This window comes from Electrophorus electricus, chromosome 3, assembly GCF_041902795.1.
Source record: "Electrophorus electricus isolate QZ-2024a chromosome 3, ASM4190279v1, whole genome shotgun sequence".
NCBI lineage: Eukaryota > Metazoa > Chordata > Actinopteri > Gymnotiformes > Gymnotidae > Electrophorus > Electrophorus electricus.
In genome coordinates, this window is record NC_137499.1 from 26,783,354 (window position 1) to 26,809,490 (window position 26,137).

Sequence of the window (26,137 nt, forward strand, 5' to 3'; positions counted from 1 at the left end):
GAGACGGGACGGTAAGAAGAGTCTGTTTACGCGGTTTTGGATTTTTAGAGCTCACTACTATTCTTGCTCTTTTTTCTCCTTTGGAATCGCATTTTAAAAAGAGTAAAAAAGTTCTCATCTTCGTTACATTGCTTTTGCTAAATTATTCCTATCCTTCTTCTTTTGGTAGGCTTGTAAATTGATATTCATAATATTTCTTGAGCTGTAAGCTTTGTCATGTCCTATATTGAAGATTTCTAGATTGCTTGATTGTTTGTTTGTTTGTCAAATCATATACCTGGATTTGAATAATCTACAATTAGAAAACAAAGATGTTCCTTCTTGCTCTTTCTTGTTCTTTAGATTGATTTGACAAAGCATTGCTTAATTTTCCCCAAGTGTCACATCCCCAAATACAGTACAGTAGGAGAGAGCAAGTATTGCAGTACCTTGAATACAAAGATCAGAATATATCCCTCATAGTTAAGATTCTCTATGTTCTGAACTCTATACATCACATTTGGGAAATATGTCCTGAACTCCCATTTCAATATACATGCATACAAGTTACATATTTTGTTATTAAAAAAAAGAAATAAAAATATTCACTTAAAAATTGTGACAATTAATGACAAACAGTGGGAGTTATGGGAAATTGTTTAAGTTTTGATGACTGACCCATATGATAAACCTCTTCCTTAGTCACATGTTTGCCATCTACAGACAAAGGACAGAAGAATGAAGAGTTTATTACTTCTGCTCCTAGTTCTCTTTTCCACATGTAAGTATGTCACCAGAAGGTGTAATTGATATGCTCATGGTTAGTGATTGTTGCGTTGCATGAGCTCAAAGTCCAAAATATTGTCTAAGGAATTCAGTGAGGATACACTCATGAGTGATCTTTGTGCCATTGTAATGCACAGGCTACTGTCAAAATGTTCCAGTCATCAACACAGCAGTAGTCCACGTGAGGGAGGACCTTCCGAAAGGTGCAGTGTGTCCATCTCGAAACAATGATAATGTCTCATGATGCTGTACAATATGACAATCATACATAACTAAGCATTAAATATCCATGAAGACAACCGACTATTTAACGTGCCTGCAAACCATAGAACTTAAGGATCAAGTTGTCCATTTTTAGGGTTGCACCAAACACAATCAAAAGTTACTTTTGTTTTCCCATTAAAATTGACACCCACTGAGTTTAAAAGCCACAATGTTTTCTTCCCCTCCCCCACAGGCGAATTTGCATTCAAAATTGATGCATTTGATGCAGATAGTGACCCTCTGACATATGGTGTCAAAGACAATAATTATCATTTCAGGGTGTCTAAAACTACCGGTGATGTTTACATCAACAACACACTTAACAGAGAGGTAATTCTAGTTTAAAGAAGCCATGTGAACACAAAACATTTAGTAATTTTGTGCATTGTCAAAGAGCAGCAAATAATCTCTTTTTTCCCCCATAGGTGCAAAATATAATTTCAGTAGAAGTTACTGTTAGCGATGGAGTTTATGCTGAGGTAAGTTTAATTCATGCAAAGTGCAGCATGGGATCACAGTTCTCTTAAACATCACTCTAACCCTAATCGTGACTCTAAAACTAAACATTATATTTTCAGACAATGAAAACAATAAGTGTTATAGTTGAAGATGCAAATGACAATGCACCAGAGTTCAAGAACACGCCATACAACAAGAAAGTGCCAGAGGCGAGTCCGGTTACTGCACATACAGAGAACTTTTTTTAAGCAGTCAAAGTGGTCAGAGTCAAAGAGACTCTTTTTCCCCTTCTGTTTGTTCAGTTTTTATCTCAGGAAAAAAGTTTCAAAAGCTAAAAAAATGTTAAAAAGTTAAATTAGAGAAGCTTATAAAATCCTGTCAACCAAGCACCATTCGGGCATCATATCATTACACTATTTTACAGTATAGAAATCTGACTAGTGAAGCAGAGTTGCCTTTTAATCTTAAACGCAACGCTGACTTCTGTGCCTTCCTCAGTGGTGTGATGAGAGTGCAGTGGGAAGGCATATAATGTCTAATTTTAATGTCTAAAAAATCAATTCTGCTTCCTGTGTGAAGTACTGAAAAAAGCTGACAAGCTTATGGCCCCAGTAGATTCTCATCTGAAGTTTTGTTGGTTTTGTCAAGCACATGACCCATGCACCCATGTAACAGATGCACAGTTTGTCTACCATGCCATTTGTTCAACATTGTGCGATCTCTCTACCTGCAGAACACACCTGTGCACAGCACAATACTGACAGTGCTTGCAATAGATCTTGATGACGGACCAGCAGGCCACGTCAGTTACTCCATCCATGAAGTACGTTTCTATTTACATACCTCGTAAAGGTCATTGGATGTCGGGGGCTTGTCTTGTGGTTCAAGCCCAGAAATGGTCAGCGCAGAAATGGTCATATATTGTGTCTTTGAGTTTTTTACAGTTTACAAAGTAAACCAGCTTCAAATTGAGGCAACTGGTCTGAGGGTTCATTTAGTGTGCAGGAATTTTGTTGAGCGCCGATTCTCCATATGAAATCACTGTTGTGCTCCCATGTCTGTCTCAGGTTCAGCCTACAGATGGAGCTCGCATGTTCTCTATTTCTAATGAAGGACACATCAAATTGAATGAACCACTGAATTTCACTGACAAGAGTGCTTTTTATCAGATAATCATCATTGCGACTGTGAGTCCACCTTCACACCTTCAGAAAGATGCTGGTTGTTCAGGACTTGTTTCTGGGTTCGAAATGATCATTGAAACTATATTAGAGTGTGCTGAAAGTTCATATTGGTTACTTCGTAGGCTAATTTACTCCATCATTATGTCGAGAAGGACACAATGAAGAATGTTAATTCAGTTCCTTACTTGTTTATTTGTTTATTCCTTATGTGCTCCAAAGGATGGCGGTGGACCATTGTATGACAATCCCCACTATGTTCAGTCCAGCAACACTACTGCTTTCATTACAGTGGTTGATGTACCAGATCTTGATCCCCAGTTCTTAAACCTCCCTAACATGGTCACTGTCAATGAGAATTCCTCAGTGGTATGTACCATGTGGTTTTGATGTTGTCTTAAAGGGTAAAATACAAAAAAGTTGTATTATTTTAAAATGTTATCATTTATTTTGTCTCAAAGGACAGAAAACAAAAACATGTGATGTCATTATTTGTAGGGAACTTCTGTATTTAAGGTCCAAGCCAGAGATCCAGACACAGGAATCAATGACATCATCTGGTACAGCATCGCAGGTGAGCCAAACATGGATCTGTACTGGATCGCACTGCAAACTCCAATCAGGAAATGATTGATGTTTCACTGTTTTCACTTGTTTCCTGGGTTTCATCGATGTTTCATACATGACATCAGAAACAGTGACAATAATGAATGAAAAGTCAAACTAAAAACACTCTAAGATGTTTTGAAAAATAAATAAAAGTTGGCACCAAATGAGTGAGTAGAGGAAGAGTGCATGGTGTTCCAGATCCATCACTAGGCTCAAAAAAACGCTCTCCCGTCGTTTGAGAAACACTAACCCTTCTTTTTGCAGACACTAATGAACCAGACCTGTTCCAGATCAACGAAAATGATGGTGTTGTTTCCATCAAGACCGTCTTTGATCGAGAGGCACTGCTGCACAATGTTGTACAATTGATGGTGAAGGTATCGCACGATCCGACATTTGTAGCATAAGGTATATGCTGTACGTGGGCATGTATGGAAGCAAATGTAGGCAACCATACCCTGAGGTGTTCAACTATGGATGTCAGCCTTCATTTGCCAGTGTCAGCTATCATGAGGGGGTTTTTTTTGTTCTTTTTCTTTACTGTGCCATGAACTTTTTAAACTAGAAGTATTTTAAGTTAAATTTTATTGAGCTGATTTAATAAATGGATGTAATAGCCTAAATTAAGTTTTACAGCAGTAACATCCATGGCAGTTTGAAATTATTTGTTGATTGATGGTTTCTTGAAATTGATATCACATTTTTCTCCAGGCTACTGAGACCAAATTAAATGTGGACAACAACTACGCACACACGACAGCAAAGCTGGACATCACGATAGGCGACCTTAATGACAATGCGCCACTCTTTAATGAGTGCACAGAGGACCAGTGCTTCGAGACCAACACCTTCACCGGCAGCATCAATGAGCACTCTGTGGGGCTGTCCGTGACGGGCCTGAACATGAGGGTGAAAGATAAAGATCTGGTAAGACGGAGATTATTATTTTTTGTTTCTCACGTTGCTATTTCTCAGGGGGTGTGTCTGATGAATGCACAGCGAAAAACCCACCACTGAGGAGTAGCAGTGCATGACACTAAAGAGGAAACAGGATACCTATGTGTTTATCATGGAAATCGATGACTTTAATGACTTGCCATCAAATAAATTGTAATAGGCAGCTCTTTCCATTAAGATGTTGTCAGTACAAGCTCTTTAAGGTTAGGTCTTGCACTGGTGTTGTTATACAGCTACCCAGTGTAAAACTGAGCCATCCCCTCTCTGAAACTCCACACTGACCACTGTTTAGAAGGGTAATAGAAATGACTGGATAAGCGCCTTTGTGTGTAAATAAAAATGATGACTTTTAGGGTGAGAACAGTCGCTTCAACCTGCACCTTGAGGGACCAGATCAGGACGCCTTCTCCGTCTCGCCGGTGTCCGGCAGTTTGGAAAGTAATGTGCTGATCCAGGTCAAAAACCCCAACGCTGTCGACTACGAGAAGACAAAGACGATGACCGTGAAGGTAGGCGCGTATAGGCCTGGCTCTAGAGAGCTTCTGGTGATTTTGCCTACCTTTTAACCCATGTCATGATTGTTGTAGTTTAAGAGGAATGGACCTTTGTGTAGATAAGGAGGGAATGTAGACCATGCTTCCTCTTTTTCCCAGACATGTCCTCTTTTTGGGACCTAAAAATGTGTCCAGCTGGAATTTCTAAAATGCCTAGAATGTCCAGGATTTGTTTTTCCTTTCATGTTGGCAATTGCTTTCTACAGTCACACACTATGCAGCTGTTTTTGCATTGTTTTGATCATTCTTTATGTCCCACCTTCTTGCATGCCAATATTGGTCAATCATATACACAACCTACATGCAAGTACTGGTCAGACTGCTTCACAGAAGCATATGGCCAGAGAGGATACATAAAGTTTACTTTCTATATGATCTTTTGTATGATGCCTTAACGAGGCCTAAAATACACAAACACACAGTTGATAGTGATGCTCTGAGGGTTGGACTTGGTTTTGTTTTGTGATGTCCATTTTGTCTGTGTACAGTATGCATGTGACAAAATAATGTGACATACATCAGTCTCCTTCCACTCACACCTCACCACCTACACGCTAGCTAAATTATTATATCTGGTTAAATTAGGTCTAATAAAAGAAACAATAAAAACAAATATATCAGAATAATGGATGTGAAGTGGCCCGAGTTTGTGTGGAAATCTGTATTAGACTATATTCCCACATATGGATTGCACATTTGCCTTGTTAAAACGGCATTTGCTTATCTAAAATTGCTTTTCAGGACGATCATAAGGTACATCAGAACTAGTGTCTAGTGAAGTAGTGGATTTTTATGGCAAGTGGCAGTTGTTATATAGTTGTTATGAAGTACTACACAACATCTGTGCTGTATTAAATAATTTCCACAAAGTTAAATCTGTAAACACCCCTCAGCACTATTGTCAGAAATGCTAACGTCTTTTTTTATTATTTACCTTAGGTGATCGCTACAGATGCCTCAATCGACAGTTTTGTTTCTACGGCGACGGTCACCATTCAGATCATGGACATTAACGACAACTTCCCGCAGTTTGAAAAAAAAGTTTATGAATTGTCTGTGCACGAGAAGTGCCCAAACGGAACGATCGTGAGCACCGTTACGGTACGTGTGTGTTAGCCTAAAGCTTGCACGCTCGTTCGCTCCCAATATGGTCAGACCGGTCACGATGACTCTGGCCACCGGTCACTCGTGTCGTTTCTTGTGCTCGCCAGGCGACGGACGAAGACGCGCTGGACGACGGTCTCCTCACTTACAAGCTACTCCCGGAGAGCATGTACGTACTTTAATAGTTAGTTAGTACATAATTTATTTAATAATTAGTTATTATTAAACAAAGAACAGAGCCACTGCATAAGCAACTGCAAGCACAATATAATATTTAATTAAAGAAAGCGATACTTACAATTACATAATCATAATGTGCTTAATGATTAAAACTATTGAAATCGTTGACTGAAACTGTTATTCAAAATAACATTGTAAGTTTATTGGGTGTTGTTAAAGAGGTGTGGCATGCAGTAAAAGAGTCTAGTTCAACAAGAGATAATATTTGCTCTTAGCTGAGTGTTACAGAAAGTAAAAATGTTTGGGCCACTCTGGTCTACTCTAAAACAACCAAGTTTAGATGTTTTCTTTTACTATCAGTTTTGTATACTTCACATCCCATCCAGTCAATCTTTGATTAAATGATTTTGCGATTTATACCATATTTGAGGTCAGCACAGGTGATTTCCAGTGCGTTTACACTGAATTCTGTATGTGTATGCAGGGCTGAGTCGGGCAGTGGGATAAGACAGCCATCACGATCATGCTCGTTTACACTGTTTTTCCTCTCCGTCACCTTGTGGCATTTCCTTTCATTTTTGCAGGCTCCCCTTTTTCAACGTCTTTCTAGAAAACGGGACTATTTTTGTACAAAACGGTGACCTATTGGACTGGGGACGTCGAGCTTCCTACTCCCCGACACTGCAGGCCCAGGATTCGGAAGGAAACACTGGCTCCGCCGTTCTGGAGATCTCCATCATTGACATCAACAACAAGGAGCCCCAGTTTCTCAGAGACTACAAGGTCTTCATTGAAGAGAACAATGAGCTGCAACTTCAGGTCGAGGTGAGATCATATTAGGCGGTGAATGAAAACAGTTAGCCACCCTAAGAGATGGATGGTGTGAATGGAAGTGGGTGTGTTAACAGACATGTCTAGTAACTAAGAAGAGGCAAGCCATTATTCAAACGTCGCTGATGGTTTCAGTCCTTTTTTGTTAAAATAAAAGTGGGTTTTCAGACGTCGGTTCACTGTTTGAAATCATTAAAATCAAGTGAATGAGATCAACCTAAGTTTTAACACTGGCCTGATATATAACAAATATAACTAACAAAGACCCAGGCACTAGTATGTGGTGTGAAGCCTTTAATGACAGAACACCAGGTAACAAAACAGGCAAAATCCAAGTTCATAGAAAGGTACAAAGTACAAAGTCCATTAAAAGTACAAAGTTCATTAAACCAATCATCTGTCCAACCAGAACAAATCAAACAGGTAAGGAAAATGCAAAATATCATAAGCCCAAGTACAGAAAAAGTAATCACAAAGAAAGGAGACTCAATAGACAAAGAACCGCCGAGTTGTTTCTCACAGGGATTAGCAAGACCTAGCAAAGGATATAGGGTAAATATACAGAGAAACAAGGGAGCAATTGAAAGACGTTAGCGTAAGGGGACTAATATTCAGGCGAGGATTCCCTCTGCTGGCTGGAGAGAGAACTGCGAGGTGCTGGCATCGCAATAATGTTCATAAATTTAATAAATTTAGAGACAGCAAGGGCATTATAAAAAGTATTCTTGTCATTTAGCAGGATCAATTTTGGATCTGCCAGGAATTCTATGCAAAAAAATTCCAACATCGTAACCTTGTTCATGTGTTTGTTCTACACCAATCCATTTTTTTTGCTTATAGGATGTAGACAGGTCACATCCTGCTGTCTGAGTCATTAATTAATTAAGCAATATTAATGCTTGTACTTATTAATTTTTTTACTTATTGCATAGGCTACAGATGCTGATGACCCAGAAACCATCAACAGCAAAATCCAGTATAGCATCGTGGACAGCACGTACAGCACCAACTTCACCGTGGACCCAGACACTGGGATGATCAGGAGCACGGGCATCCTGGACCGAGAGGCCATCAATCCCGATCTGCGCGGTGTGATCACACTGAATGTCACAGCCACGGATATGGGCGTTCCACCTCTGTCGTCCTGGGTCAAAGCTATCATCAATGTTGATGTGAGTGTGGGCCCCTGCACAGTGTGAAAATGTGAAAAATTATAGGTGTCTGTAGATGAGTATCCCAGCATTTTTCAACCAACAACTGCCGTTGAGATTCCATTATAAATATGTTTCAGATTAAAGGGGTTTTCCATTCTTTTGGAATGGAAAATTATTTTCTATGTTGAAAATTATTTTGTTCTATACACTATTAAATGTGATTAGGGAATGAGATTAGGTTCACTAAACACAGATTTTTAAGACATTCACAATAAAACAAATAAAAAAGGTTAGTTAAATAATCTAGTGATTTTATATTCAGCACTGCATTTCCTGACGTATCCAGTGACAGGTTACATTACATTTTATTAACATTTCCATTTATCCAGAGCAACTTACTGAAGTACTTTGCTGTCCACACAGAAAAAGTATCCTTACCTAGAACAGAGCGTTAGAGTCCAAAAATACCCTTAAATTGCGCATACTGTTAGAAAAAGAGTCAGTGATGATACCTAGATACACACAGAGATAAAACCTTTCATTAATACAAATACAGACATTTTAGAAAGTTCAAGATTAGTGTTCATTTAAATGTTTTTGGAAGAAATACAACAGTGTACCATTGTAAAGATGTGTGTGTGTGTAAGTGTGTATTTGTCTGGGGTTGTGTTTGAATTCCAAATATTGTATTTTAACCCAGGATGTCAATGACAACACTCCTTATTACCTGGATCCAGATTACATCTTTCATGTGAATGAAAGTGAAAAAGGCAAGTTGCTTTGTGTGTATATGTATTTAGTCTGACATATTCTAGAGGTCTTGTATATGTATTCGGTCTGACATATATTCTAGCAGATCTTTGTTTGTATGCATGATGATCTCATATATGTTCATTGCTGGCCCCTCAGGCATATTTGTAGGTTTTGTGCAGGCGCGTGACGCTGACCAAACAGAGTACAACAACCGCACCTCCTTCCGATTCACCGGCAGCGGCCAGAGCACCTTCCTGTGCGGCTCAGCATCCGACGGCGACGGCTACAAAGGCATCATCACCGTGGACCCTGCCGTGGAGCTGGACTACGAGAGTGAGCGCAAGAGCTACACCCTGACAGTGGAGGCAGCTGACTTGGCTCAGCATAGTGCCACGGTCACTGTGCGAGTAGACGTAGTGGACATCAACGACACGCCACCCATCTTCCCAGTCGGCCTCACCATGAGCGTGGTGGAGAACTCGCCCCCGATGACGGTGGTGGGCCAGATCAACGGGACCGATCTGGACGGTAGCTATTTACTGATCTATGAGTTTGTCTCCACACAATGCCACTGTGCTGGTGCCTGGGAGCCATGTGCAAATGAGTGGTTCCTGCTGGATGCCTTGGGCGTGGTGAGGACCAGCCCAGACCACATCATCGACCATGAGGAGTGTGATCGGGTGGATTTGACGGCCAGAGTGGTTGACCTTTACACACAGAAGGGAGGGAATAGCACCCAGGGTAAGTTATACTGATTCTTTACAGGAGGAATAACAAACTGGTCACTGTTGCTTCTTGCCACAGAATGACATGAATTTCAGCAAGGGTTTTAGCTACACATTATAACATTTAATTTGGGTAGTTATTTATATATAGTAATAGTTCACTGAGGAGCTTTTGTTTATTGAAGTATATCACGCTCTTTTACAGGTGTCGTAACTATCAATATAGTGGATGTGAATGACAATGCACCTGAGTTCATCCCAGTCCAGGAATTTTTTGGTAAATTTTAAGCTTTTTAAATACATTCTGATTACTAGGAGTTCAATCACTATGACATTTCACATGTTCATTTACAACGCTTTCAGTCAGCCCACCAGGGGTTTTTGATTTCAGTGTGATTTCAGTGTTTGATTTCAGCTGTGAGTCCTAACAGAGATTACAATGTTGTACAGATGTTTGCTTAGTCTCATTATTTAGTTTATAGTCTAATTTATTTATGAGGTTGCAAATGTGCATTCTCAATGGCAAAGATATGGAGCAGTGCCTGAAACCCGATGTTAAATTTACGCTGCAAACTAATGTTAGCTAACAAAAAATGGCAGTAGGACAATGGAGCAAGTTTCCCGCCAGCTAGCTAAAAATGCAAGAAACTTCTTAAAATAATATGGAGCTTACTAGAAAAATAGTATCGATCAAGCATACTTTTTATCCCCACTATAGTCTAGCTCTCTAGGCTTACTGTCCATTCCAAATCTTTCGGTGTGTTTTAAGAGTCTTTGTGTGTTTTAAAATTTACTGAGAGAAGCAAAAAATGTGCATGACAGTCGATTAGATTCTTGTCCCCCCCACTTAAATTTCACAAATCGTAAACCACAAGTCGAGTCAGTTAAGTTAAAGTTCAAATCAAGTCGAGACGCCATGTTTGGGTCCTAACATGGCTGCTTCTGTCCCCGTAGTTCTGCTCGCCGAGAATATTGAACTGGAATCATCTGTAGCTGACGTTCGTGTAAGTAGAGGGCAATTTTGCTGTGTTGTTATTATCAAAACATGTTCAGTACCTACGTGGTTTTTTTTCCCCGAGGTGTATTTTTTGCCTCTGCCTTCTCCATTATTTTCTCCTGTTAGGATGCTTAGTTGGATTTTATCATGTAGTTTTAGTTATTACATTAATATAACAACATATATCTACATATATGTTTCTAACTCAGTTCTTGCACATAGAGTCTGTCTGAATATGAGAGGGGAAAACGGTATATGCATATAATAGTCTGTAGCAAATAATGGAGGAGCTACCACTTCAGTTGTTCTACCACCTAACCTTGTTTTTCCATGTTTTTAAATGACTGGATTAATAGTTTAATAACTGGATTAGTTGTTTTTTGATTGTTATGTTGTATTTTATTGGTTTGGGATCTCATGAATTCAAAATTTTAAGGACTTGCACAGTGCAATTTCAGTTATGTTTCAGGTTCAAATTCACCAAATTCAATAATTGTAAACGTAGCATTCCTTTACCTTTACTTTAACTGTTTTCTGTCATCGTCCATTACAAAAAAGGCCCAAGACAAAGATTCAGGGGAGAACAAGAATGTCACGTTTAAGGTTACGGGAGTGGACTTTGCCAGCTCAACGGCAGGCGATAAGCCAAACCCAGTTGGCCTAATCTTCTTCGCGGAGACCATAAAACAGCCAGACGCCAATGAAAACTACAATGGCATTATCAGGCAAGTAAGCATGTTTCTCCTGGACCTCAGGGTGTAACCACTTCTGGTGCTCCTCGCTGCAGAACCTCCTTTGATCATTTCACTCAAATGGTTCATGAAATGCTATTTCTTTGATGCTTTTGAGCTGGAATGTGTACCACTATGTACCCCATGTATGAGTAGATGGAGATAGAACAACTCAAATCAGTTTTGCAGTGTAGAGTCAGGCCATCCACATAGCAACCAGTCTCCAGAGTTACTGGCTATATTTGTTGAACATCTTTGTTCATTTTCTTTGCATCTGTTGCACATTTCTATATTGAGAAAGTGTTCCTGATCTATGGCAAAAACATCTTTGGGTTTGCCAGAATCATCAAAGCCAATACACCATTGTTCTAGTCTGGCTATCACCTACTCTGATAATGAGATTATGTGGTCACCAAAGTCCAAACTATGACCCCATAAATGGTGAATGAATTCTTTGTTTCTCTCTCAGGTCCCTCCAGACTCTGGATAGTGATAAAAAGGGGAAATACTTGGTGAAAGTGATGGCAATAAATGGTGAGCTCAGTACAGAAGAGACACTTGAGGTAGGTACCCTGAAAGATCCAGTTAAACAGGTTTTAGAAACCAGGCTTAATTACATTGTCCCAACTGAAGTTATTTGTTAAAGTTGAATAATTCAGTAAGGACAACTCAAACAGCCAACATTCCAGTGTGTTCAGGTTTGCTAGCTGCATGCCATTGTTTGTACATATGCTGCTCTTATAGGTGTGTGCGACGTTCTGCTTCCGTTTGCTCCCTTGTGTGATATGTTGTAGACACAGAATGAGACATGAGTGGCTAGAACCCAAAATGGGAATTTTAATGAAAAGCAAAAAACACAAACGGGTAAAAAGGCTCTCGAAGTGGCACCAGCAGTAAAAAGTAGCCAAAAGAAGCAACGTAAAAGATGGAGTAGCTTTAGCAGTTGACTGTAGGGACTTGTAGGACTTAATTAAGGAAGTGAGATGAGGATCGGGTGCAAGGAACAGATGAGTGGTTGTGAGTTTGATTGGTGGATCTATGGCTGATTGAGGAGTGGGGTGTGACCCCTTTTATTTCACAGCTTATCACGGTCGACAAGTCCTTCAGGGTGAGCCTTCGATTCGATTCAACAGTGGCAGAGGTAAACAAGAATTTGCCTGAAATCAGAAGGTGAGCTATGTCATCACTGCTTCCCCTGAATCATACTGATTACTGGCACTGCTGAAAGCGGTTGAGATTGCACAGTCACCTACTACCTGATTGGCCAGCCCTCTTCCTGGACAATTAGCCAACTATGGAGATTGGACCCCTGCCTAGTCTGTATTATCTGATGCAGCTAATCTGAGTGTTTTTCGAATAATGATGAAGCATGTTTGAGCAACACTCCTGTTCTAAATTACCACAGAAGAACTAAGTCGTATGGTTTAAATCTTGCATACATTTAAGAAGTTCTGATCCATCTTAATATTAAGCCATTTATTTTTGTTGGTGTGAAATTGTTTACAGCTCTCTGACTGGTGCCACTAAAGCAAAAGTGGATATAGTTAAGGTGTTGTCTGAAACTGAGAATGTACAGAGGTAAGATCAGCTCTGCTTTCCCCCTCAAACTACAATAAGTAGAATAAAGTCTAATAATTTGATTAGTAAATATATATCACTTGTATCCAGTCTGAACATGCAATCATTTTCTACATTAACATTAAATTGACTTTATTTTCTTTTTAAAGATAACACCCAAATAATATGTGTATTGAAAATGACCAATTACTGGAGTTATGCTTCAGGTATTCCCCTAGAGACCCAACAAAGTGATGCTGGGTTGTTTACTTGTTTATTCTCCAGGAAAACTGTGACTCTTGTCGAGGCGTACTTCGTGTTCCCCAACGGGACGGCATTGGACTCCGAGTCTGTAGGGAAGATCCTGAATTCACAGGAAGTCTACGAGGAATATGGAGTCATACTCCAGCAGTATGGCCTCAGGGGCATCGTAAGTGTGTCTTGTTAACAATCGACCTGCAGGGTCGCTGTGGTGCACAGCTTTAGTTGATGCATCTCTTACCGCTCAACTTGCAAAAAATCGGTCTGGATAATCAGAGGCACAACCCGAATTCCATGTTCATTCGTGCATTTAGGGCCTTTAATAATCACTGCGATTGGCTCATTCATTAGTTACATTTCTGCAGCTGAAAAGCACATTTGAGCCACCAGAGAACAGAACGGAGCTGTTCATCATGATTGGCCTGGTTGGAGGGCTCGTCATCGTTCTTGCCGTCACTGTGACGTCACTTGTGTGCATTAAGACAAAGTAAGAGCTCTTTTTTTTGGGGGGGGGTTGACCTAATGGCTTACTCTGGGTGATGGCCCATCGCGTTGTGCAGTCCTCCTTTTTACATGCAAATCTGTCAGGCCAAAAGCAAGGTGTACACACAATCCCTCCCACATATTGTGGAAATCTGAAAAGTAACTATTGGCAAACATTGACAGCACACATGCACTCCCACAAGCTCTTGCATAGAGAGGTATCAGTTTAAATGTTTTCAGTGGTTACCTTGTGTTGATTTACGTGCACCCTGTTTTTTCAAGCTACAAGAGGAAACTGAAGGCAGCCAAGGCCATGAACTCAGCAGCTTTGGTGTCGACAGAGAGCCAGAAAGCTGGACCTGTTGTTCCAGGCACCAACATGTACACCAGAGAGGGGTGAGTCCATATATTCCTGTCCAATTAGCCTAATACATTAGGACATAGAAATAAATTCTATCGATATTTCTGTGGCCCTGTAGAGAGCTAGAATGCCTTGGGCCAGTAAACATTCTCACATAAATATTCATGTGGTCTGCTATTTGCATTTGATTTAATAGGGTTTTTTTAATGTGATTCTGTTATACATGACTTATTACAACCTCATGAAAATGTAAGCGCTTATGTAAGCTTAAGTATGGCACAGTCTCACTAAAAAAGTGCCAGTGCTTTCCATTTGCTTTAAATTCTTTAAAATTGTTATTCAAGTTACTTATTAAAGCAGAAAATAAAGTATTGGATATCTTTGCATTCAAGATCGAGGCCCTGTCATCCTTCCTTCGCAAGAGAACAAACACCTAGTCCTGGTGTCTGGTGACCATGTGTAACGTGCTAATATGTGATGTATGTTCTATCAGGGCGAATCCTGTGCTGAACCTGAACTTCGACACCTCCACTGACCTGGGCTTTAATGAGGAGACGTCCTGTGCCGATCAGGAGAGGTAGTTGCCCAGACCCCAGGCTTCTGTTCACACTCACCTAATGATGTTTCCCGATGGACTTGGGTGCTGATACCTCTACATGTATATTTCACAACTATTTCTGAATAGTTCCCAGATAAAATCTATTTTGTATTTCTTACCTATAGGAACACTGATATTTCTTAGGGAATTGCATCAGTAATAGATTGTTTATAATGAATTAGGAATTGCAGATGAATTAGGTGGGCACTGGACACTGGATGTCTGTTTATGTTTACAAATGGATCTGCATGCAGTGTTCCTGGACAGCCACAATTACAGTACTACTGCTGATCATCTACAGTTACAGTACCACTGCTGCTGCTGATCAGCCGCAGTTACACTACTGCTGCTGCTTATCAGTCACAGTTATAGAACTACTGTTGCTGATTAGCCACAGTTACTGTAGTTTTGCTGCTGGATGGCCACAGTTACAGTACTACTACTGCTGTACAGCCACAGGTGCAGTACCACCGTTGACCAGCCACAGTTACAGTACTACTGCTGTTGATACTCTATTAGGATACACACACACAAACCCGTCACACCTCAGGCCATGCAGCAGTAATACTGATGCTTTGTTAAATTCAGATTTTGTGCCTCTTCCATTTTCAGCTTGAATTCTCTCGACTACAACATGGACATGACAGACAAAGACAACATGCCGGTGATGGTAAAGAGATCATAACATTTAACACATAGCTGTATTAGTAAGGTGATCATACACTGTAGTGTTATTGCTCTTCAAAAAGTTACCAGACTTTCCTGTTTCCTGCTATTTTTTGCTTTGCTGTCCTGGGAATTCAGTTCATTTAAGCCATTGAGTATTGTGAGTGTATATGCATGGAGCTTGGAGGAAGACAGCCTTGGACTGTGGAGTTTGGACTCCATTTTTGCTTGTGTTTTATGCTTTCCTATGTGTATATATGTGTGTGTGCATGTTTGTTGGTCTATTATATACACAGTCTAGTCTGTATCATGAATGTGTGTGTGTGTGTGTGTATGTGTGTGTGTGTTTTACCTTGTTAGGTGATTCAGGAAGAACAGGAGAGAGGCGATTCTCCACACATCGAGCCACTAGGGGCTGCATTGGCGCAGCGAGGGCAAAAGAAAAGTTCAGAGAGCCCGGGCATCACCATAGCCAACCCTTTGTTCAGCTCTGTAGACCTCTAAATTCCCATCGGCCAGCTGCAACCTCCACGTGCAGACTGAGAACAAGACTTGTTTTCCCATTCACCCATTCACTTTTGGCCTAGGTTGCAGCAGTGAGACTTTAAACTTAACTTATACAACAAGAATTATTTTTCTCCAGTGCATTGGGGGAAACACAGTCTGAGCTAGTTATTTGGGAGAGAAACTGTCGTATTTGCTGCACTTTAAATAGTTTTAGTATATGTGTATCTTTTCAATTAGTAATTTTATTGGAATCAGTGTATTTTTGTGTATTTCTTTTTTTTTTTTTTGTTATGAAAAGGACAGATGATGTCTTTTTCAAAACTGGTATAACTCACTTTTTTTTTGAACAACAGATTGGGAGGGGAATTCTCCAAAGTTTCAGACAGATTTTAATTATAATCTCTACATTTTGGTCAAAGCAATCATTAGATATTTTATACAAATTTTCAAATTGCAAGTACTAAAGTTCAGCATGTTGCTAATTGTAAATCCTGCCAAATTGTTAGTAGACATGCCAACTTATTTAATACGGCAAATTGCATATCTTATACACACACACAGCTACTATCTGTTTTCAATGTGAAATGTTTTTGTAATTATTAAATTAAAATGTTCATTTGAGACGTGGTAGTGAAATTGTATTGAAAGGAAGATTGGCAGATCTGTGGCTTAAACAAACTGATTCCATCACAAGCATGAGAGAATTTCAGACACGTACATTTGAAAAGTTAATGAAATTTGCTCTTGAAATTTCTTTTCAGAACTGACCTAAAGCAGAATATCTTTGTCATGTGTGTATATATAATGCCCATTTCTAACTATATTTCAAAGACCTACTTGCACCTGTGCAAGTTTGTTTTATATAGAAATTGAAATTTCCTTGTTTTCTATTTCCATGTGTCTTAATGTTAAATGCATTTCACCCATGACTGTGTGCTTATATAAACACACTAACGGTGAGCGGTAAGGAGGCGGACGCATGTGCAGAGAAGAGCGAGATTTATTAAGGGCTAATCCAGAGTCGTAGTGAGAGTAGTCCAGAGTCATAGAGCCAACGCGGAGATTACGGGGATGCATGATAAACACACTAAGGCAAACAAGGAAACCAGGCTATAACATAGGCTAGGAAACACGAAGGCTAGAATAACAAAACAGCCTAACACAAACGAAGGCTTTGAAACGCAGACGGGCTTTCGAACAGCCACCAAACAGAAACGCAACCGTGCAAATAAACAAAGAACAGCAATAGAACGAACAGCCAAGACCAAGGCCACAAGGCAGGGTTTAAATACATGAACTAAACGAAGGACAGGTGTGGAAAATCAAACGAGGGGCGGAGAAAACGAAACTACGGCATGGAACTAAACTACGCATGACTGGGAAAACACGGAACATGGGAGAGACCAATCGTGACACACACGTTTCGAATTATAGGCACATTCAACTCCACATTAAGACAAAGTCATAAAAATTATCAGATATTTGAGAATACCATTTGAGATGGTATTGTTCCACTCCTAGGAAAAATGCACAGCAGAAAGTCACAAAACACACTGACCAACTATAGTCCTGGAGGTGGTAACTATTTTACTACCATAATTAATTATTTAGGGCTGCCTTTGAGGGGATAAACACTATGCTTGCCTTATGGTCAAGAGAGTGAAAAGATAAGACAAGAAAACCGCAGCTCAAGGAGAACCACGGCTCCCAACTAGGTAATTCTGATTACAGAGGTTAAGGTTAGGGCTATGAATAGTATGTGTGCAATTCATTAGATTAATTAATTACTATGACAATGGAAGGTCCCTACAAAGTTAGTAAACAAAACTGTGTGTGTGTGTGAACTTCGGAGATCTACGTTATCCAATAACCGCCGCGCACACGAATGCTTCCGGGCCAGCTAGCTCTGGAGTGTCTCCGTGTTTACTGCAGCTGATATTGTTGAAATTTCTGCTTTACGTGTCGCAGTTATGTAGACACAGAAGACGCCTGGGCCATCCATGACACGCCAACCCAGTGTCCGTTACTTTTGGCAGCGGCCAGCTCACATGCGGGACTCCCCGTGAGGAAGCGTGGATTTGATAAATTGTATGTTTATCTCTGCTAATGAACTAGTTAGACGCTGTCTTCGCAGCTAGCTAGTCAGCTCCTACCAACTGCAGCTATGCAACTGTGCACTTATGTTTATTTACTTGCTGTATCTAACGACTCTAATAAGCGCATGGGATAGCTCGCGCTAAATCTCACGAGAAGGATAGCTAGCACGATTTAGCCGACGCGAGCTCCCGTACATAATCACCGTCTGCACTTCTTCTTTAGGAGAGAAAATGTGGCAGAGCTTGGGTTTGACCGTGCTGGTCATTGTAGCCACGTTGATATGCGTCCTGCTCTTTATGATTTTCGGTATGTATCTCGTGCAGAGATTCTCTTTGTGTGTTTCTTTGTGCATATCCATTTCTCACGTATCTCGCTCGTTTGACATAAAACTGCGTTTATTCGATTGTATAATGAGAATGATTAGACGGACAAGCATGAAAATTGTCACATATCCTATGGTTCATTACATTGAACAGTTCGATAGAGCATTTAAGATACGCGCAGATATTTTTTAAGACTGTCAGCAGGCTTGGTTTCTGTACAGATTTGTCAGAGTACTATTGGCTTTGCTTCTTCGTCTGTCGATTGGGTGTTTTGTTGTAAACGTACACCATTTAACGTAACCCGAAGTACTTTTTGTACTTTTAAAAATAACTAGCTAGGTAAGTGGTGACGTGCACAGCTCGGAGTGTGCTCCAGATTCCGGAGTGTTTCATCTGCCTAGGTTTCTTGCCCGGACCACCTTCACACTCCTTTTTTGTAAGATCCCACACAGGAATTATTCCATGTATTAAAATGTCCAGTTTCGTCTGATAATAGATGGTCCTTCACAAAGGAATTTTGTCTAGATATCTCTCTTTGTTTTTGTTTGCTTAGATAGGGGGGGAATCCCATATTCGTCTGGTTGTTACCCAGTCAGATCTTCCTGCATTAGTTTCCATGGAAGATTCTATTTTTAAATAAAAAATCAGTCACAGACGTTTATCAAAACATACCATTTGAAACAGTAATTTTTCTAGGTTCTCAAATGTTTTAACTGTCATTGTACCAAGTAGTGTATCAGATAGCAATTAATGAACCACTAAGGAATGGCCACAGTAAACAACTGAGCACATGCCATGATGGACTAGTATAATAATTTAGTAATAAATGTAATCTGTTCCTGATTTGCAGGTTGGTATGTGGTGTGGCAACTCTTCCTCTCTAAGTTTAAGTTCCTGCGAGAGCTTGTTGGGGACACTGGCTCCCCCCAGGCAGAAACGGATCTCTCTGAATCCGAGAGTGAGCGCAGCTCACCCCCGACCCCCCGTCACCGGCCGAAGCCCGCCCGCCAAAGAATTGCCCCACCGGCGGGACCCACATAAGGCCTCCGAAAGCTCTGCTCCTCAGGACACCGTCTTTCCCCCTTAGCAGTACACTGGGAACTCACCCCCCCCCCCCCATTCTAAAAGGTTCTGATCAGGATTTGACAGCGTGCTCCAGTGTCAAAGCAGTTGCCTCCATCTTGCGTGTGAAATGGCCTTCGTCGGTTTCTCTTCATCATGGTATGTGTTTGGAACTGTGGAGGCCAAGGTGCACTGCTTACTGTCTCAATGCAACCCTGCTGAGTCATGCCACCATTTTTCTTTTTGTAGGTTTTTTTGTTTTTGATTTGTGAGTGAATGAAAAGTTCAGACTGACCTGGTTTAGCCCCTTTCTTTATGGCATGCTGCTACTCATTTTGTTTGCGTAAATGCACAAAGGCTGCTAGGTGAGGCGATGTTGTGGGGGTGTGATGAGTTAAATGGAGGAGACGCAGAGGAGGCAGGTTTACTGCTGTACTCGACAGATGTGCATTGCTCAAATGTTTAAGCAAGCAAAATCCAAGTCTAGGAAACTCAGTTTATCACTGACAATGCAAACTTTTAACTGTTGACATTGTAACTGCAGATATTTACACTAACTCTTATAAATATCTAACTGTAATGTTTGCTGATTTAAAAAAGTGCAATGGAAATGACTATGTTCTCTTCATTATTTGAAATGGCACGCTTAAGTAAAAGGTGGAAGGGCTATCTGCTGGTTAAACAAAAGAGGCCACAGCCCTTGCAGTTGTTCCCCTGTTCCCTGATGAATGCCCATGAGGTGGCCCAGATATGGCCCTGGGGCTTTAGAAAGGCTGCTATGGTTACCGGTGAGCGTGGGGGGTGGGGTTTGAGTCACCCCTTACCACTGATCGAGGACCTGCTGTCTTCAGTCCTCGGTCAATGCTAGGTTGAGCTCAGATTTGTAACTCCCCTCCCCTCATCCTGATGAACATTTCCAAAAAGCCTCTATCCCTTGGTCATTTTGTTACCTACCTACATACAATTACATTTTATGATACCTTTTTAAAAAAAATGTTTCTTTCTTTTATGGCAGTAGCTGTATCTTTCCATTCATAATAAATTTATTTCATAAAATGTCCCTTGCAACAGATGCTGTGTATGTGAAGTGCTTTGTCTTTTCAGATTGCCTTTTTATATTTCTCCATATTCAAGGTGTTCTTACTCCTGATTCCTCCATTAATTATCAAGTAAATGAGATTTGCCATGCTGACAGAGACTCAAGTTATTAGTGGAACACTGAATCCTGTTCAGACTCAAGTCTCACCTTCATGTTCTTTTCCAAACACTTGTTAGAGTATAATGAAGGATTATGTTGCACTAAACCTGGTGTAAAAGGAAAGAGTTAAGATTTATTAAAGTTTGCCAGTATTTATTATATGGTCAAGTACTACATGGGATCTTTAAGTCCTGAAATAAATAAATCCCATAAAATAACAGTGAATACCTTCGGGTTATTTTAATGGCGCTCAGAGACATGCGTTATAATGGCATTCGACCAGCAGATGGCAGTGTTGCGCATCTAGCGCTCCAACATAGTCCAGCATGACGGAGAAAATGCCCCGTAGCATTTCAAAGTGGTCTGCGGTTGTTGACACCACAGGTAAGCAGTCATGCTAAAGAAAGTGTGTGTGTTTGTGTGTGTGTGTCATATATATATATATATATATATATATATATATATATATATATATATATATATATATATATATATGAGTGTTTTTTGATTAGCATAACCCGTCTGAGTTAGAACTGAATATATCATCCAGCTCAAGAAGTTTGAATGACTTTTGAAAATGTAGGATATGCACCACCGCATGTATTTCTGCATGTGCCATATCTGGGTAGTGACTCTACAAATAACATGTGACACCTGTGTGTAGGTAAGTTATCTAAAATCATAAAATACAGGTAGACTTTGTTAATAAAATGTAATAACGCAAGACCATTGGTTTTCTATTTAAGATTCAAGATGATCATGCTTGTTAATGATTAAACAAATAAGACGATCCATAACTTGTAGTCTGGTTGCTGTCAGCAACAAACCATGAGGAAATCAAACAAAAACAACAAAAACATTATCCCTTGAAGCCTGAACTGCATCAGGGGGTACATGTGACCAGACCTCACCCGTGATAGTCTTCGTCGTTTGTGTTTGCTGACAGAATGGACCCCCGGTGTTGGAGGTCCCACACGCCTCTAGTGCCATGTTTCTTTTGCACCTGACCCCTTTTAGTGAGGGGAGGCCCATGCAGATGGGCCTCCACAGAGTTCAGCTCCACTTTCCCCTGAGGCACACCTGGTAGAGGCGGTGGAGAGGAATGTTACCAGCTCCAAGGCCATGGGTTTGTCTCCCAAGGGGATTCACATAATTCACTCTGCATAAAGGTATCTGCTATATGCTTAAGGATGTCAACTTACAAGATTCCCAACAGTCATGAACATATGGCACACCCTTTGAATGAGATGTAGCATTTCATTTTTGTGGGTACGCAAGTGCTTTTGGCTGTATTGGCAGAGTGGAGAACCTACCAAGCATATCATATTCAGTTTTGAAATTACAGTCGACAAACAAATGGGGGAATTGCCCAGTGATATATTGCATTTCCTTATGTGTACAGCTCTACAGATTTCAGTGTAGAAGGAAATGGCTAGACTGCCAATTCAGACCTCCTATTAACTTTGACAGGGCTTGAAAGGCAACTTTGATTTGCATTGTATGACCTTGTAAATTCTGCAAATTATTGTTTTTATTTACTTTTAAAGAAACAAGAGAAAGTTACACTAAAATTAATGAGCCTTTGGTTTCCCCTTACATGTACATATGCACATGCATACACTCTATAACTTAAATCACTTTCTTCTATTCCTTTAAGTCATTATTTTAAAACATATTTATCTTTTGGTTTATTTATTTAAAAAACTATTTTCTTTGTTTTATTTTGTTTGCTCTATACCTTTATCTTATTTTGCTGATAAATCGTAAATGGAAAAATGTAATGAATAAATAAATGAAAACATTTCATATGAATGCTCATGAATGCTTATTAATACTCATGAATCCTTATTTCAGTGCCTCAGGCACTGCAGGAAACAACATGCTGAAGTGATGTCAAGTGGGGAACCACACTCGTCTGCTGAGAGTTCAACTCCTTATTAGACACGTGAATGCATCAACCTATAGCTGCTTCTCGCTTCACCATGATCTCTTGTGAAATATAAAACTGTAATGCAGATTCCCAACTCTTTGTTAATGAAGCCTTTCCACCATTGAAGTTTATGGTGTTTGTTAGCTCGTAATTTATTTTTAATTTAGTGTCAATTATCAATAGCGTTAAGAACGCCTCAAGATTCTACTATTCTATGACTATTCGTCTTAAGCGAATGTTTTATGAGAGCTCTGTGTTAAGCTAGAGTGATTGAAATGATGTGATGCAGTGTTAATACTGCAAGTATACTATTTAATAGTACTTATTTTCCCTTGCGAACGTTACAGATTTCGTTTAATCCGCATTAATCAAAAACAGAAGAAACAGCTAACGTGGTGCATATTGATGATTTATTTTTAAAGAAACCATATCAAAACGAATCTCATCTTCTTTCAGAAAACATATCAATTTACATCTTATCGAAATACCTACAAAAATCGTTTACTATTTTCAAACCGTGGTGGACGGTAAGATATTATTATCGCATGGAAAGAAAAAATATATAATATGCAGTGAAACCCTGGTTTATTTCATTATTAAATTGAAAAGGGATTTATTTGCTTGGCACTATTCGTCTCTTTTCTGCCAGGATCTGAAACTGAAGACAGCACTGCCAGCATAACTCAACGACACGAGGAAGGCGAAGAACTGGAAAACAGACAGGAAAGAAGATCAAGTGTGTGGGTTATAAAAAGGACTTGGCAGTTCGTGTGTATTTAAATGTTACAATGGTTTTGCTATCTATTTGCCCAGAAAAAGTGGAATAAAATTAACCCCCATACGATTTATTAAATTATTCGCATTATTAAAAAATGCTTTTACAAACTCAGATATACCGCTATAGCAACCTATTATTAGGCCTAATTCCTTTTTACGGTGAGTCCTGTCACAATATATAATATCGCTATATTTTATAATTCACCTGGGATTTCTATTGTACTCTGCAATCGTTTAGTAATACGTGATGTGATTGTTTATATAGTCTCTATTGGGTTTAAGGCTTCATTTTCACGAATATGTTTAGTTTCGCTTCACTTCTACCTTGTCGTCAAACAACCTTCAACCTGAGATTAACACCTTCAACCTGAGATTACACCTCACAAATGGAAAAACGATCCTGTAACTAGAGTCGAGTCGTAACCCTCAGCAAAGAATAACTCAGAGAATAAGAATTACGTAGGCATACGTAAGAGCCAGTTACGTGTTTAGGCAAGTAGCCTACATTAAAATACTTCACACAAAAGCCTGACTTCGTGATAACACTAAATTAATTTTGTGCCTTTATGGCACAATTTCTTGAAACATGGTATCTTCGTAACATTTGTTACTCTAAAAGCAAGTATTTGACAAATAAACACTATACAGCCATTTTAAATGACCATTAATGTTGAGAAAAAAAAAAGATTTAGTGCTGAAATATTCCTTTAATTTCAAAATATTCTTGTGCAGATTTAAATTCGATTAGAATTGATTGGTTAAGGTCCCTCATTTACATAATCAGTCTTTTAACATTTTGCACCATAATCCTTCTTTGTGGATTACCGTGGACGCTGCCCAACTGTTGTAGTCATGTTGACCTTTGACTCCACAACCGACCAGTGTGGCCTCGGTAACAGCAGTCACCAGGTACAGCAGGGTGGCACTACAGTTGAATACCAGGACCTTAAACAGGAAACAGAATACAAAATCACACTACTGTCATGTGTTAACTCCAAGCAGATAAGTGAAATTATTATATTTAAAAAAGGTCAGCACCAGACAAGTGTGTGTATGATGTTATGTCAATGGTAAACATACAAAAACGCAATATTATGTTAACAAGCTATATAATACTATTGGTTTAATCAGTTCCAGCTGCATCTGTCAGAGATGTCACGTTCATGTGTATGCATAGTTCACACAAAACTGTACAGGCTTTTCAAAAATAATTATTCATCTTTATATTTTATTTTTGGACAATTATTATTATCTTGTTACAGGTTCTTGTTATTCATTTATTTATAATTTATTTAATATTGTCTATTTTTAACATTTGCATTTATTTTTTATATAAGAAGGAAACTTTACTGAAGGAGGTATTGTTTATCAGTTATTTGATGTTAATTGTAGTTGATTGTTGTTCTGAACTTTTTCACTTGCAATGTTTTATAAACCAACAGCAATTAAAGTGGTTAAATTGTCTGCATTAAATGCGCTGTCTAATGGTTTATTGTTATTTTTCAGTACATCAAATTCAGCATGCCATTTACTGTGTTATTTTGCATATTAAAGTGCAAATTAAGACCAGATAACTCTAATACGTTTGTTACTATTACATGCCAGGCTGCTATTGGTAAAATGTAAACAGCACAGCTGTAACTAATAACATTGATAATGGATGTGTTAGATGTACAATAGGTGTGTGAATAATCAAGCACTGACAATAGTAAGATCAAGTCAAATTCTGTGTTTTGTCTGTAGCCTCCAGTCTGCCTGCTGTGGACTACATTCCCCATAATCCTCCTGTCTGTTCCCAATCTCCCCTCCCTTCATTAAATTCACCTTTGTGTCTAGTTATCCCCAATGTTTCTTTCTATTTATACCTACCTCTTTCAGTCTGTCTTTGTGAAGTCTTGCGCTGCTTTTGTCTGCAGTTTCCAAGCCATTCTTTGTACTTACCTCTTCAGGTGTATTGGATCTATGCCTGGTTTCTCTGTTTTTGCTCTTATGCCTGTTCCTTGTAAGCCAGGCATTTGTCTGCCAGGTCGTTTATCTCTACTGCTACTGATCCTAACCTGTTTTTGATGTTGGGTTTGGATTATTCTGAGAATTATTTCCTTAAACCTTTTATGTTTAACCTGCATTCAACTCTGCTTCTGCACATCAAGCCTGACATTCTTCTTATCAACCTAATATATTATTGTTTAAAATTCTTGACAAAAATTGATTTCAGTATTACCATTGCTCTACTCACCACGGTACTCCAGGGTACCTGTGGGATCCGTGTATGTGCCCTGGTGAGGAGGAGGAGGAGGAGGAAGAGTGTGAGAACCCAGTAGAACACAGAGACAAACATCACCCATCCGAACGGAGAGAAGCGAAAATACTCCGTTCCAGCAATCAGTGTCCACACCAGTAGTCCCAGAACCTGGCAAGAGTGGATGCATTAATTTTCCAACAGGTTATTAAATATCCAGTCTAATTATCTGAAGCACTGATAGCTGTTAGACTATTAGTATATTAGTCACTGTGTGGCCCTTGCTTCTGTATTTTTAATTTTTACTTATTTACACACGCACGCACGCACGCACGCACACACACACACACACACACACACACACACACACACACACACACACAATCTATTTAGTCCAAATAAAGATTTATTGCATGCACCTGAGCACGTGGGCATTTAAGACCATCAGCTGTACTGTGTGCCTTCCAGCAGGGCCTTCTGATAGAGGAATCGGTTCGTTTCTCAAAATGACTTCACTGACCAGACATTGACCGTCTGGCGTTCTCCTCTACTCGATCTGCCGAGGCGCTTAACTGACCAGTCAGTGTTGTTTTTCAACTACTTTGAATGCTTTTCAATAACTGAAATTATATGCGTAATAAAATGGTTCTCGGAACGTACAGCAGGAAAACACACAATTCACACACAAAAACATAGAGCGTATAGGTTTATTTTAGACAAATAATTTAGAGCGCGCAAAGGTGACTGCGGATACACCTGTGCGCGCTCGAAAATTCAAATAGATTATTTGAGGGTTCCCGCGCGGGGACGGTAA

At 39.6% G+C, this 26,137-nt stretch overlaps 3 protein-coding genes across 5 annotated transcripts in view; 2 read left to right on the forward strand and 1 right to left on the reverse strand.

Annotated features, from left to right (window-relative positions):
• Positions 1–686: 686 nt before the first annotated feature.
• On the forward strand, positions 687–16,453 carry cdhr2 (cadherin related family member 2). Its single transcript, XM_027014401.3, has 30 exons — positions 687–760; positions 903–968; positions 1,223–1,359; positions 1,455–1,508; positions 1,608–1,697; positions 2,222–2,311; positions 2,556–2,675; positions 2,892–3,038; positions 3,168–3,243; positions 3,543–3,655; positions 3,990–4,205; positions 4,589–4,744; positions 5,729–5,890; positions 6,001–6,062; positions 6,658–6,898; positions 7,837–8,076; positions 8,759–8,828; positions 8,968–9,552; positions 9,742–9,813; positions 10,491–10,540; positions 11,092–11,258; positions 11,734–11,827; positions 12,346–12,434; positions 12,771–12,842; positions 13,107–13,251; positions 13,448–13,569; positions 13,848–13,961; positions 14,420–14,503; positions 15,137–15,194; positions 15,551–16,453. Exons 1-30 carry the CDS (start codon positions 718–720, stop codon positions 15,692–15,694), a joined length of 3,879 nt encoding a protein of 1,292 aa, XP_026870202.3. The 5' UTR covers positions 687–717; the 3' UTR covers positions 15,695–16,453.
• An 869-nt stretch (positions 16,454–17,322) lies between these two features.
• smim13 (small integral membrane protein 13) lies at positions 17,323–20,249 on the forward strand. 2 transcript variants are annotated; one of them, XM_027014421.3, is made up of 4 exons: positions 17,323–17,412; positions 17,666–17,785; positions 18,017–18,100; positions 18,968–20,249. In XM_027014421.3, the coding sequence occupies exons 3-4, from the start codon at positions 18,025–18,027 to the stop codon at positions 19,156–19,158; spliced, it is 267 nt and encodes an 88-aa protein (XP_026870222.2). In that variant the 5' UTR covers positions 17,323–17,412; positions 17,666–17,785; positions 18,017–18,024; the 3' UTR covers positions 19,159–20,249. The 2 variants fall into 2 exon arrangements, with proteins under 2 accessions (XP_026870222.2, XP_026870221.2); XM_027014420.3 differs by lacking the exon at positions 17,323–17,412 and having other exon boundaries at positions 17,579–17,785.
• Positions 20,250–22,695: 2,446 nt separating this feature from the next.
• cmtm8a (CKLF-like MARVEL transmembrane domain containing 8a) overlaps positions 22,696–26,137 on the reverse strand; it is a 4,376-nt gene continuing 934 nt past the window's right edge. The window contains exons 2-4 of one of the 2 annotated variants that reach the window (XM_027014415.3): positions 25,306–25,494; positions 23,910–24,029; positions 22,696–23,015 (exon numbers count right to left, since the gene is read on the reverse strand). In XM_027014415.3, coding sequence (XP_026870216.2) covers positions 22,935–23,015; positions 23,910–24,029; positions 25,306–25,494 — 390 coding nt within the window. In that variant the 3' untranslated portion in view covers positions 22,696–22,934. The remainder of the gene's footprint in view (positions 23,016–23,909; positions 24,030–25,305; positions 25,495–26,137) is intronic. The other variant, XM_027014416.3, reaches the window with a different exon arrangement.